Below are 12,678 nucleotides of genomic sequence, written 5' to 3'. Positions count from 1 at the left end.
TTCGTCCTGTTTCTAAAGCTCATACAAATAAATTTTATATTTTCCGACAATGTACATATATTGTATATGTATGGGAGCAGAAAAACATTTTATTTGCGGTAAATGTACAGACTGTATTAATGATATTGAATCTCAGTGCAGTAGTGTTGACTACTGGGCTCGTGCATGTAATACCTCGTGACGAAACGTCAAACAGCTAGCGGACGCGAAACAGAGCCACAGTTTTGATCTGATGTGAAGTCAAAAGAAAGTCATGACACTAGTCATTCAACGGTCTCTGCACGGGACAGAATTTTAACACAGACAACAGTAAAATCTTTTTTTTGGATAAACTATAGAAATAATTTGAAGGAGTACCTCAGATTTTCAAAGAACTTAATTAGTTGTCAATTACTTACGAATTTGAATATTTGAAAGATCACAATTTAGATGTAGAATTAGGTCGATATAATGTCCTTTTTTAATAATGATACATGTATTTACGAATGAATAAAACCGATCATTATGTTTTTGTCATATTGTATCAACGTATTGTGTAGTATTGCTTAATCCCTTGGGCTTTTTCCTTTTATACAATAAAGTTTCGATGCTACATGTAAGAAAAAGCCCCATCGATTTAGCATCTAGTATGAGAAATTGTACATATTAAATATGATTTAAAAATAATTCAAATTCGAAGGTACACGTTATATAAAGATAGCCTGTAGTTTGGTGGTTGTCATTTGTTACTGTATATCATGTTTGATTTTTGTTTGTTGATTTGTACATTAATCAGGTATTTGGTATTTTTATTTGAATTGTTTTACATTTAATGTTGTAGGGGCCTCTTATAACTTGCTTTATATTCCAATTGAAACCATTTTTAAGATAGATTACCATTGAAACACATTTATATATATATTACCTCGTGATTTCTTTATACATGCGTATTCTATAATGCTAATATCTAAGATTTACTGTTAACGACTTATTTTCTAGAGCGATTAATTTTTTGCGAGTACAAAATCAACGTAAATATTTGAAACTTAGATCAATTCGTATATGAACAAAACAACAACATTAGAAAATGGCGACATTATACTGCAGCGAAATTGGGTAGAATAGGTTATACGAGAAAAAGTATCACAGAAAATAATTTTTTTTACAGTATTTCAATAGCTGTATAATGTATGTTTACTTTCATCGTTACATTTCGTTCATACACGATAAGAATCACAGAACTGAACCATGTCGAACATGAACTAAAATATGGCACTACTGAACCAAACCATGACACTGAATTGCCCGTAATCTTAGATTGCAAAAGTAGCTAATTTTGTCGGAAATATCGACGGTAATTGTATATCGTAGCGAAATATGAGGTGTAACAGACAGTAAACACATTTTAAATTTTGACATACGCAAGCATTATTCTGTGTCAAATTATAACCTATCGGACACAAATTCGAAATTACTAACATATAAGTTAAGCTCAAAGATAATTACCAGCTTGAATTCATGTTCAGAAGTTTCTTTAGCAAACAATTAGAATGTTTATATTGTGTCATTTTTTGTCATTCAAATCACTTAACACAATCATGTCAAACATAACCAAACTATTATGACAAAATCACTGTACTAAACGCTACTCGATATGACGACGTTACTACCCGTGTTTGATATTATTGATTATTTATCAAACTCAGAACTTAACGATGTGGGTAAACCGCTAGTAAGTGCAAGAAGCTAGAAAGTTTAAATTATCTAGCAAGAGTTCCTGTTATAAAATAATAGAAGCAAAATAACAGATACTTTGAATAGTACATAGAAATAATCATGAAAATTTCGTTAGTTTGTTTTTAGGTGTATGCCTAGTACTGATATGATTAGTCTAGTTCCTTTATACAATAATTTGAACAGTACTATTACACCGCTCTCTCAGGTTGGGAAATAGTTCAGTGCTCACACTCATGTTGAACCGCGCCACATTCTTTATTCTTAAATGTCACAAATACAAATGTACACATGTAATAAAGGGGTTGTCGTCAGTTGCTGTTTATATAATTTTTTTAAATAACACTGATTGACGTTTTGACACACAGTGCCTTTAAGGATAATGGCTCATTTGTTTCAAAATAACAAGCTTTTTAAAAGACTATGATAAATTGATAGAATATCAATAACAGAACTTAAAAATTAGAAAAAAATGATAGGTCCGTTTCTTTGTTTCTGAGATATAATCAACTGAAAATTTGGCGGAAAATGATTCTCTCTAGATTTTTCATACATTTGACATTGGCATCTTTTTTCTTTCAAAAACAATGAAAAAACAATAAGGATTTCATAAGATTTTCAAAAATGGAGTTTTAAACTTTATGTTATAAAGTTATGAAAAGAAAGGTAGGGGTTAGCGGACAAAATTTTTATTGGTTCTTCATGGATAAAACTAGAGAATTCCGAAAATCTGACAAAAAGTATAAAAAAAGAGTAGCGAACATCCTTAAAGCTTATTATGCGTTTGGGTTGGGTCGGGCAGGGGTAGGTGGAGGGAGTCAGGGAACTGTAGTTGTTTACATCCTTGTCCTTTGTCTCCGGTGGATAGTTGTATCATTGAAGATCATACTAGATTTCCTAATATTTATATGCATATTACAATATGACTTTTTGAACTATACAAAAAATAGTTTGGAATGACGTTCCAAAAGTTTACGTGCAGTCCAGGAAAAAAAATCCAAATTATTTGATCTTTGTGTCAATGTTTATATTTTCACTCTTCATCATTAGAGGACAAGATTGGTAAATTTACAGATCGGACGACTATTCAGTTACATAACAGGAAATCGTCATCACTTTTTGAGTTCATAACACAAAACTATGTAGAAGATTGGTCGGTGGAAATTGATAAAGCGGTGTTGATTATGTTTTAGTTAACCTAAGTTAGGTTAAGCGAATCACTGACAACATGTAGTGTGATGCCAAAGTGTTTAAAATGCGCGAAAGTATTGGTCGTTTATGGATATGATGACAGTACGTGTTTGTTATTTGAAATAGAACTCTAAGGTAGACGAATGTTTCGGGAAATAACGAGGCGACAATAGTTTACCAATGTTCATATCTCGTATATTCAATTTTAATAAACAAACGAGATGAAAACAACCGAGAGATTCGCATATACTCCAATAGGAGCCATGTTGGTAAACATGATATGCGTTTTTTTCTATTCCAGCATTACCAAGCTAATTCAATAATCTTCTGATATTTTACATGTTTTAGATAAATGACCAGAAAATCATGTCTCTCTTGATTTGAGACACATATATGTTATAGACATTTTCTACATTTAGACATTTTATAAAATGACTAAATTTTCAGGCAATTTATAAAATTTTTAACCTTGACAGGCATTATATAAAATGACTAAGAATACATAGTCATTTTGTCAAATGACTAAAATTTTGAAACATAATTTAACAAATTGCTTGTTAAGTTTCAGGTAATTTGTAGAAAGACGATATCATTGAGAAACTGTGGTAAGTATATACTCACTGTATTTCACATAGTAATTTTATGATATTCTTGTCGTGATGACAGAGGGACAAATTTACAAACCAATTTTTCTAAAATCTAGATTCAAAATAGAAGTGTGTAATATGAAGCCGAGATAAAGAAGGATGTTTTTGTTTAACTGATTGTTGTTTATTTGCGCTCAGTAGCATATATTTCATGCATACTTAGGACGAGAACAAAATGATTATAAATTGAATAGGCAAATTCTGCAATGGATTGACCAGGATAAAGGACGGGAATTTCGACCGCTGCCTGAAATGAAGGTATACTAGATTGGAACAGAAACTATTACAAAGGATGCCTTCCAACAGACCACCTTCCTATCGGCAAAAGAGTTCTTAACTCAGTGATCGTGGCACTCTCCTTACATGAGGCATACTATTTATCCATATATAATGGTTTTCATCCTACAAGGCTTGATGTTTTGTGATTCAAAATTATTAGAATCTTTATCTTCACTGGCTCAAGATAATTCTTTGGTCTCTGATGAATTAAAACAACAGCTACAAACCTGAACAATTTGTTGCATCCGGTCAAACACTCGAGATGTCAAATATATAAGATATATAATCTTAAACTTAACCAATATCTTGAAACATATATGTTTCATTGATGATACCATAATTTGAAAATCTCACTTCACTTCCATAAGATAATGTTTTTAAAAGTGGATATAGAAAAGCATCTAGTTATTGACATCTTCAGGTACATTTACATCCTAATCTTTCAAATTTGTGGGTCAGAGTGTTCCTGACGAATGTAATTTCAGAAGAGGGCTTCGGAGGCAGCAAATTTACAAAGTGTCATTTATATACATTGTAGCAGAATAATATATATAAAAAAAATATTTTTTAGTCTGACTAAATCTAATGTGTCTGAGAAACATAGTATTCCTTGCTGCAAAGCAACTTCTTTATTTTCATTCTCAAGACTTTACCCGCCTTTTTGGAAACTTAATTTAAAACTAATAAATGAAGTGTGTCAAATATCAACAATTAATAGTCCAATAACATTTAAATCAACTTTCGCTTTTAAAAATTGCAAAATCTTCTCGAAGTGCTGGTCTGCCATTTTGACAACTGTGTGCAATACACATATAATCATACGCTAAAAAAGTACAGTGAAATATTAAGACGATACATAAAGTGAATCTAACGAATGCCAGATACACAGAAAAGGATTTTATAAGCTTTTTGGTATATATAATAAAAAGTATGATAAATGGCCACATTTGGATTTTAAAACATAAGACCACTGCATGGTGACCAAACTCCGGTATGGATTACATGTAAACTCTGATATGTTTCAAAACGTTGTAAAATGCACTTGACGGAGGTAGTATGTTATTATTTGCCTGTGAATTAGGTCAATGGCACAGACCAGGTAATAATATATGCAAATAAGTTCCTCGGATGTACCAATTTAATTTTGGTTCATTTATATGTTTCGGTGTGACGTCTTTTTTCGCTGAACTAGTACACATTTTTGTTTAGAGGCTGGCTGAAGCCCGCCTCCGGGTGCAGGATTTTCTCGCTGTGTTGACGACCAATTGGTGGCCTTCGGCTGTTTTCTGCTCTTTGGTCGGGTTGTTGTCTGTTTGACACATTCCCCGTTTCCATTCTTAATTTTATTGTATAATATGTGGTTTTTATTTTTTTGCTTTAATTGCGTTCTAATAAACTTGTTCAATGCAGTAGAAAACCAATTTATAGGAAATAATTTTCTACCTTGTAATGCAGTACAAATGTACTTTTAAGCACACATATGTTGCATTCAAATGCCCACTTTTTCGTACGTATAATTTATTATCGAATGAGCTTGATTAAAACATGGAAAATATTACAACGGATAACGATTATTTCTTTTAATGTTAATGTGTTGGAAAAATATAATTGCTATCAAAATGCTGGTGAAAAATAAAATCTACTTTTGAAGATTTATTTGTAATTGCACAATGTGAAAAATGCTTAGCATTCAATCTAGCTTATAATTTGTAAACAACCTGTTATTTTCTTTCTTTTTAATTGTTTTGTTTAAATAGCGTCTGCATGCTGATTTTCACTTGGTAAAAATTAGAAGGCAATCCAGATACTTCTAACGACTTTTCTTGTTCCAGCTATACTAGTAATGGGTAAGTTCTTCTACTGATATCATTTATTTATTTACTTTACAAAAGTGTACATTAGTTTAATATTTTGTTCGTTGGCTACACTGGCCAATGCCAAAGTTATTTTTCAGAAATTGTCTACATAAAAATTAAAAACTATTCACCCATTTGACTTGAAGTTAACATATAAATCTGCAGTAGTTTTTCAGACCATTAAGTATGCTATTGATTCATTTGTTTTATATGTTATGTTAAGAGTGCACCGATTAGTTAATATTTATAATAAAAGAATTCCGAATAAAATATTTTTACATACATTTCTTTGTAAGGACTTCTTTGAATGTCAGGATTAACTTATTCTTCAACTTTTACTGAATCACAATCCGTCAAAAATGTGAAAAAGTACTGAAAAAAGCTCTTACAAAAGCTGAAGCTTCCCCTTAAGTCAAAATCTTCTAAACCAAGGTTTAAAGTAGTATACAATAGTTTATATTTTGTTTGTTGATTGCATTGGTCAATGATTCAATGCCATTTATGTCAAATTCGTCAAAGGTCAACTTTGCTTGAAAGGAATCGAAACCCAAGTTACACATAATTTCTTATGTTAACAACGGAGAATTACTGCAATTTAATTTAAAACATTCTTCTTTTCCATTCTTATAAAAGTATTATAAATATTCAGTTTTCTGAACAATTTCAGCCAAGGATTTTGTAATGTTTTAACTCGATTTTGTATCCAGGCAACATGAACAGAAGATGATATAATATTTATCTTATGAAACACCTGTTATGCAACTGTTCTTAATATAATCTCTTTTAAACTAACAAATGTCATTCAAAAGAAAGGTTTAACTTCCTATAAGCCAGGTTTAAGCCTCTTTTTTCTTCGTCTGTACCAAGTCAGGAATATGACAGTTGTCTTTCACTTGTTCCGTTGGTTGATAGCATTTGACGAACATAAATGTAGAACTGCAGTTACTTTAAATTTATTTGAAAAATAGCTTTAATTGATATAATAATTTCAATATATTTTATCATGCAGTTGTTGTTTGAATTTTATGCTCTAAAACTCACATTATTGGCTTTCCATTTTTTTATTAAAAAATAAAATCACAAAAATATCGAACTCCGAGGAAAATTTTAAACGGAAAGTCCCTAATCAAGATGAATGTTCCTGCATGAAGCCAGTGTTATCAACTTGTATTTTATTAACTATGAGAAAACTTATATCAGAATTGTTTGCATGGAAGGAATATTTGTCCCAATTTTGATACAAAGTTAAAATGTAGAAAAATCTCTTTCAGTGAAGTTTCAACTTATAATGAAAAACTGAAAAAAGATCAACATACATAATAATGTTTTAATTTGCTCCTTATTTGCATGTGTATTACATTTCAAATAAGATACACATGATACAGATGGGTATTCTTTTCGCTTGATCTGTAACAGTCTCTCAAACGATCTTTTCCGAATGTCAGTATTTTATTACATGTTAAAATACTTTGGTATAATTGTTCCTCTCTGTAGGTCTACTATTAACATTTTTGACGCTGTTCCTAGTCTGCGTCACAGAAGGTGGGGAGTATTCGAAGAAACTTTACACACATAAAATGTTCTGTCCAGATGGTGAAGCTCATGAACAGTTATTAACTTACCCCATCAGATACACCTGCAAACCGGGGCCAGGAATAAATGTAAAATGCCAAACTATATGTAAGTATTGTTAAAACTAAGTCGCAATTAGTAGAAATTCCTAGTGGTTGTGTTTTGTTCTGGTTAAGTTTTTCTTACTTATATAGTATTACTCATTTAATTATGAATTTAGAGAATCCGAATTTCCTTTCTGGATTTACTTTCATTAGGAACGTTGCGCAAGATCTGACAACTGTGCAAAATACTTATAAAAACCCTCATCGACTAGCAGTCCTCCAATAGAGATATTGACCCAATACTTGACAATGAAAAGAACACCTTATAAAATGATACGATGAAAGAAATATCATGGATTTACCTTCATTTTGGAATACGAGAAACGCCTAATCCAAGTAGAATCATTTTCATAAAAGCGTGGACAACCGTAGTACTTATGTTGGTAATAATACTGAATCATTTACCTTTAACTTGTTCGTCATCGGCTATCGATAACAGTGAATTTACGCACACTCAGTCTGTCAGAAGGCCTTCCAATAGGGATTTGAAAAGAATAAAAGAGTAAAATACATGCAGTTGCACGAGAAGAAAAAAACAAAGTTTAAGTATTCAACATTTAAATTAACACACAAGGTTTAGTCCTCTGCTAGTCATTCGTATTATTTGATTTAGGCATTTAGAACCTTTGGCGACCTCACAGTTTAAATGTCTTTAACACGTACGGTATGACAAGTGGGCGTTACATACGAACGTTCACCTAATCTGACCCAGTCAATTGATAACCTGAGCGCGCCAAGAAATAGTTTTGGCCACGCTGTTATAAAAATAATTCTATTTAAAGCCAAGGATGAATAAGTATTTATATAATTGAACAGAAAAGAACACTAAACGAATATCTATATATATTCCTAAATAAACTTTGGCAGAATACGAGTCCTTTTCCAAAAGTATTTTAGTATGCGAATGATATTCATTGATATTCATGCAGTGTTAGAAATATTCTTCTTCCGTCATGCCAAAATTGACGGAATATGTGCTTTAGACAGTGTTTTTAAATTTCATTTGTAATGGAAATAACACCTGTCGTACCCAAATTTATTTAATTGGTTTTAAATAACCTGAAAGCATTTGCTTTGTTTTATTTTTCAGAGAATGTTTATTTTTAAAATTTCAAAAAGAAATAATTATACACAGAGACACAATATTTATAAACTTACATAAGTGAGTCAGATACAAAACAATGATATGGTAAGATTGCCAATAAGACAACTATTCAATGATTTAGATATAAAGATCTGTATATTATCTTTATTGTACCATTGTGTCGCTACAAACAAGCATTTCTATTTTACAGAGGTCTAACAATACAAATCTTTTGAAGCAAAATTGCGCACTATACACATGTATCATTGTATGTTTTATCAAACTATTTTAACTAGAAATGTGTCAGCCTCATATTTTGCGAATATGCAAATAAACTCATCATAGATACCAGGATTGAAATTTAGTATTTGCGCCAGACGCGCATTTCGTCTACAAAAGACTCATCAGCGACGCGCAATTAAAAAAAAGTTAAAAAGGCTAAAAAAGTACCAAGTTGAAGAGCATTGAGGACCAAAAATTACTAAAATTTTTGCCAAATATAGCTAAGGTAATCTTTTCCTGAGGTAGAAAACCCTTAGTATTTCAAAACTTCATTTTGGTAGGTTCACAATTACAGATGAGAGGCGACAAACTCACAAGTAGATAATAAACTGATAACTGCATGGGCAACAAAGATAAAAGACAAACAACAGTAAACATAACACAACAAAGAAAAATAAAGACTGAGAAACACGAACCCAAACAAAAACCGGTTTTTGTATGTGCTCCGGATGATCAAGCGGGTCCTGTTCCAAATGCGACAGCAGCCTTGTTACTCATATGCATTACATTGATAAGTTTTATCAAGTTTTTTTATATGACGTGCTTCTTTTGCTTTGTAAACAACAGCATGATAAAATTCTCGACACATCTATACTTAGCGCAGACTCAGCGATGTACATATAAATGGCTGTTACTATTTACCACCCACGTAAATCCACATGTATGGTAATCTATGTGCAAACTCAAATTGAAATAGAAACTATAGATTGGACCGTTATTCCTATTCTTATGCATAACAGAACGAATTAATGCATGAGATCTAAAAACGTTTAAAATAAAAATGAATGAAAACTCCGCGAAATTTCATGAATGATCTTGGCGCATTAATGATCATTAACTTCATGTCAAAACATGACGTCATTCGAATGAAAACTCTCAAGCTGAAGATTATTCCGTTACATGTAGGCTGTAAATTTGGTTAATATTGCATCAAAATGGAGATTTGAAGTAGGTGTTGTTTCATTTTCTATTCTATTGCATCATTCGCAAATTCATAAATTTTAATTAGTCATTATGGCGGCTTACTTCTTAAAAATTTGAAATAAAAAGACGTGTTGAATGATAGACAAAGGATAGACGAGACAGTTACCGATATAACAACACATACATTGAACAAGTAAAAAGCATTAAAAACGACACTTAAAACGAAAGCAGTAGCAACACAAACCCCTTTTAAACAAAAATGTGATTTGTTATGGTTGGCAGATCCTGCTCCACATTTGGCACCCGTCGTGTTTCTCATGAACATATCTTTTTCTTGATTAATATTTTGCTCAATTTAATCCTTTAAAGATGTAAGTTATGTTGTATCTAAATTTAAGATTTACTGTTGAAGATAAAATGGAGTAAATCGTGCCTAATGATATCAAATAAACAGTTCCATCTTCAACAAAAGAATTTAGAATCTTTCAAGTTAAAAAATGAGCTTTAACAATAGAGTCAAAACAAGGCCTCTTATTTGAACCTTAATTAAACGTCAAAAAGGCTAACACCAGAATTATGAAGTATAGGAAAGAACAATGCAATTAAAATAATATATTCTAATCAAACAAAAAACAAAAAAAAATGGTTATATGTAATAAGGCATCTATCGAAAGTTTGATTGAAAGATATACATGTACCATTCAAACAAAACTTTTTCATGTGACAATTGATGTCTTTCTTCGAAGGGAAACAATAAATCATCTTCAAAATTTAAGACAATAATGATTTCTATATAATTGCATGTTAATAAATTTAAATTATGTTTTCATTTTGGTAGTTTATAATTTCAAAGGATATTTTGAGTGTCCAGGAAATGGCTATATGAGTGGCTTTGAGTTCACTATCGGATATGGTGAGAATATTCGGTGCTGTCAGGACCCAGGTAAATAAAGACGTTATGTACATTCTTTTAAGTGAAATTAACACCGCTACTGTTAAACTGTACTGTGTTTTCACATGACTAAACGGCACATGATCAATACATATATCTAAAATGAGTCGTTGGGCACAGTGAATATGATATTCGAAAATTGAAACCACTTTTGACAGAGTACAAGAAACATCACCAAATGCATAAAACATTATTCATGTGAAACTTCTAAAACTTGAACGAATGTGATAATTTGAATTGGTAGCAATGTTTCGTACAGCAGAGGACATATTACCAGTAGAATCAAAACAATGACTTTCAAAAATAAAATAGCATAAAATACAACACTGAAAACCAAATAAAAAAACAATCTGAATTTTTCATCCGTTTAACACACTAAAAACCAAACATTGATCTACATATAAGAGGTCAAGAATAGTTATCAAAGGTACCAAGATTATAATTTAATACGCCAGACACGCGTTTCGTCGACATAAGACTCATCAGTGACGCTCAGATCAAAATAATTATAAAGCCAAACAAGTACAAAGTTGAAGAGCATTGAGGACCCAAAATTCCAAAAGTTGTGCCAAATACGGCTAAGGTAATCTATTCCTGGAATGAGAAAATCCTTAGTTTTTCGAAAAATTCTAAGTTTTGTAAACAGGAAATTTATAAAAAATATTCATAAAACTGCGGCATATTAAAGCATAACTATATGTTGTTTTGCTTTCATATTACATACCATTTGATTTAATGATAAAATTATTGCAGACATAACATACTCTAAGGAAGACTGTACAGTGCAATTTAACAATAATTTGATAAGTGGAAAACCATACAAAATATGTAAAGGAAAAATTATGGTTGGTTCGAAGACCTTAGACGGCGGGTACGTATTATTTAATATCCCTTTAAAGTTTTCGATTGAACAAGGTAATAATCGTGATGTTTGTTTCGATGTATGTAAGTAAAATAACAATGTACAAATCATGTTTACGTTAATGGATGATTTTTTAGTATATGTGGTGTATTGAACGTTCATCGGATTTTAATGGTATCATTAGTTAAATTACATGTTGGAAAATAAAGGATTGGGAAATATATGTCATAGACAGGCAGGATTATACAAAAACTTCATCAATGCCTAGATAGACAAGGTATTATCGAGCTGATAAGTTGGAAGCAAATTGTGTTATGATATTTTAAAGAAAGCAAAGAATACATATTGTTATGTTCAACTGTATACAAAAATACTGTTAATTTAGTACTACTATTATACATTTTCGTAGATTCCCAGTGTATAGGTGAGCAACTTTAAAGTATTTAAATACTATTACAAAAAGGTTTATAACAACTGGTACTTTTTATTAAAAGAGCTTTCCAAGCTTTAAAAAAAAAGGGAAATTTTGTATTAATATTATTTGTATTATGATTTATATTTCAGGAAAACTTGGTACAACACAGAATGTTCATTTCGTTCAAAACGAAAGTATTATTAAAAGATAAAGAAAGGAACATTTGCACAAAGAAACTAATTCAATATTTCAACTATTTTAGAAATACAAAAATTGAAATTAAAATTTTTTTTTTGACAAATTCTGAATTCTTCATCCTTTTCTTGGTATTTACACAGGTGGACTACTTCAAACTAGAATCTATGGAAAACATGCCGAAACCATTTTCCCAATTTCTTAACATTCCATCTGTAAACAGTAAAATAGCTTCAGGCCAATCGTTTCAGTGTTTTGAGATCTCAATAGTTAAGTTCGTTTTATGAAAAGTTGGTTTAATACATGCTGGATTTTTTATATTACAAACGAAATCAGATGGAATTTAAACATTTTTACCGTGCAATTTATGCTTTGGCGCCTTGAACAAAGGTTCACCTTTTTATGCAAATCTTATGATACTCACACTGACATATCGATGACACCCCAAGTTGGAATACTATGGAACGCCACAGCTGTCTTATGTGGAACTCTGATATTACTTTATGTTGTTTTATTATTACTTGATGATATTTTGTCTTTACTTAATATAGTTTTGACATTACGTAATGACGTTTTGATATAACTCAATATGGAATAGTCAT

General features: G+C 31.0%; 1 protein-coding gene across 2 annotated transcripts; it reads left to right on the top strand.

The window, feature by feature from the left end:
• Positions 1–5,596: 5,596 nt before the first annotated feature.
• LOC127705556 (uncharacterized) lies at positions 5,597–12,401 on the top strand. 2 transcript variants are annotated; one of them, XM_052209881.1, is made up of 5 exons: positions 5,597–5,677; positions 7,181–7,366; positions 10,491–10,595; positions 11,358–11,475; positions 12,031–12,382. In XM_052209881.1, the coding sequence occupies exons 1-5, from the start codon at positions 5,674–5,676 to the stop codon at positions 12,083–12,085; spliced, it is 468 nt and encodes a 155-aa protein (XP_052065841.1). In that variant the 5' UTR covers positions 5,597–5,673; the 3' UTR covers positions 12,086–12,382. The 2 variants fall into 2 exon arrangements, with proteins under 2 accessions (XP_052065841.1, XP_052065842.1); XM_052209882.1 differs by having other exon boundaries at positions 5,623–5,677; positions 7,214–7,366; positions 12,031–12,401.
• Positions 12,402–12,678: the final 277 nt, after the last annotated feature.

This window comes from Mytilus californianus, unplaced genomic scaffold (genome assembly GCF_021869535.1).
Source record: "Mytilus californianus isolate M0D057914Y unplaced genomic scaffold, xbMytCali1.0.p SCAF_6, whole genome shotgun sequence".
Lineage (NCBI taxonomy): Eukaryota > Metazoa > Mollusca > Bivalvia > Mytilida > Mytilidae > Mytilus > Mytilus californianus.
This window is presented reverse-complemented; position numbering and strand designations above follow the sequence as displayed.

Excerpts from the sequence above, each read along its gene's own strand:
- LOC127705556 (XM_052209881.1), top strand. Across the intron at positions 7,367-10,490 it reads TGTAAAATGCCAAACTATAT|TTTATAATTTCAAAGGATAT; the intron begins GTAAGTATTGTT and ends TCATTTTGGTAG. Across the intron at positions 11,476-12,030 it reads TCGAAGACCTTAGACGGCGG|GAAAACTTGGTACAACACAG; the intron begins GTACGTATTATT and ends TTTATATTTCAG.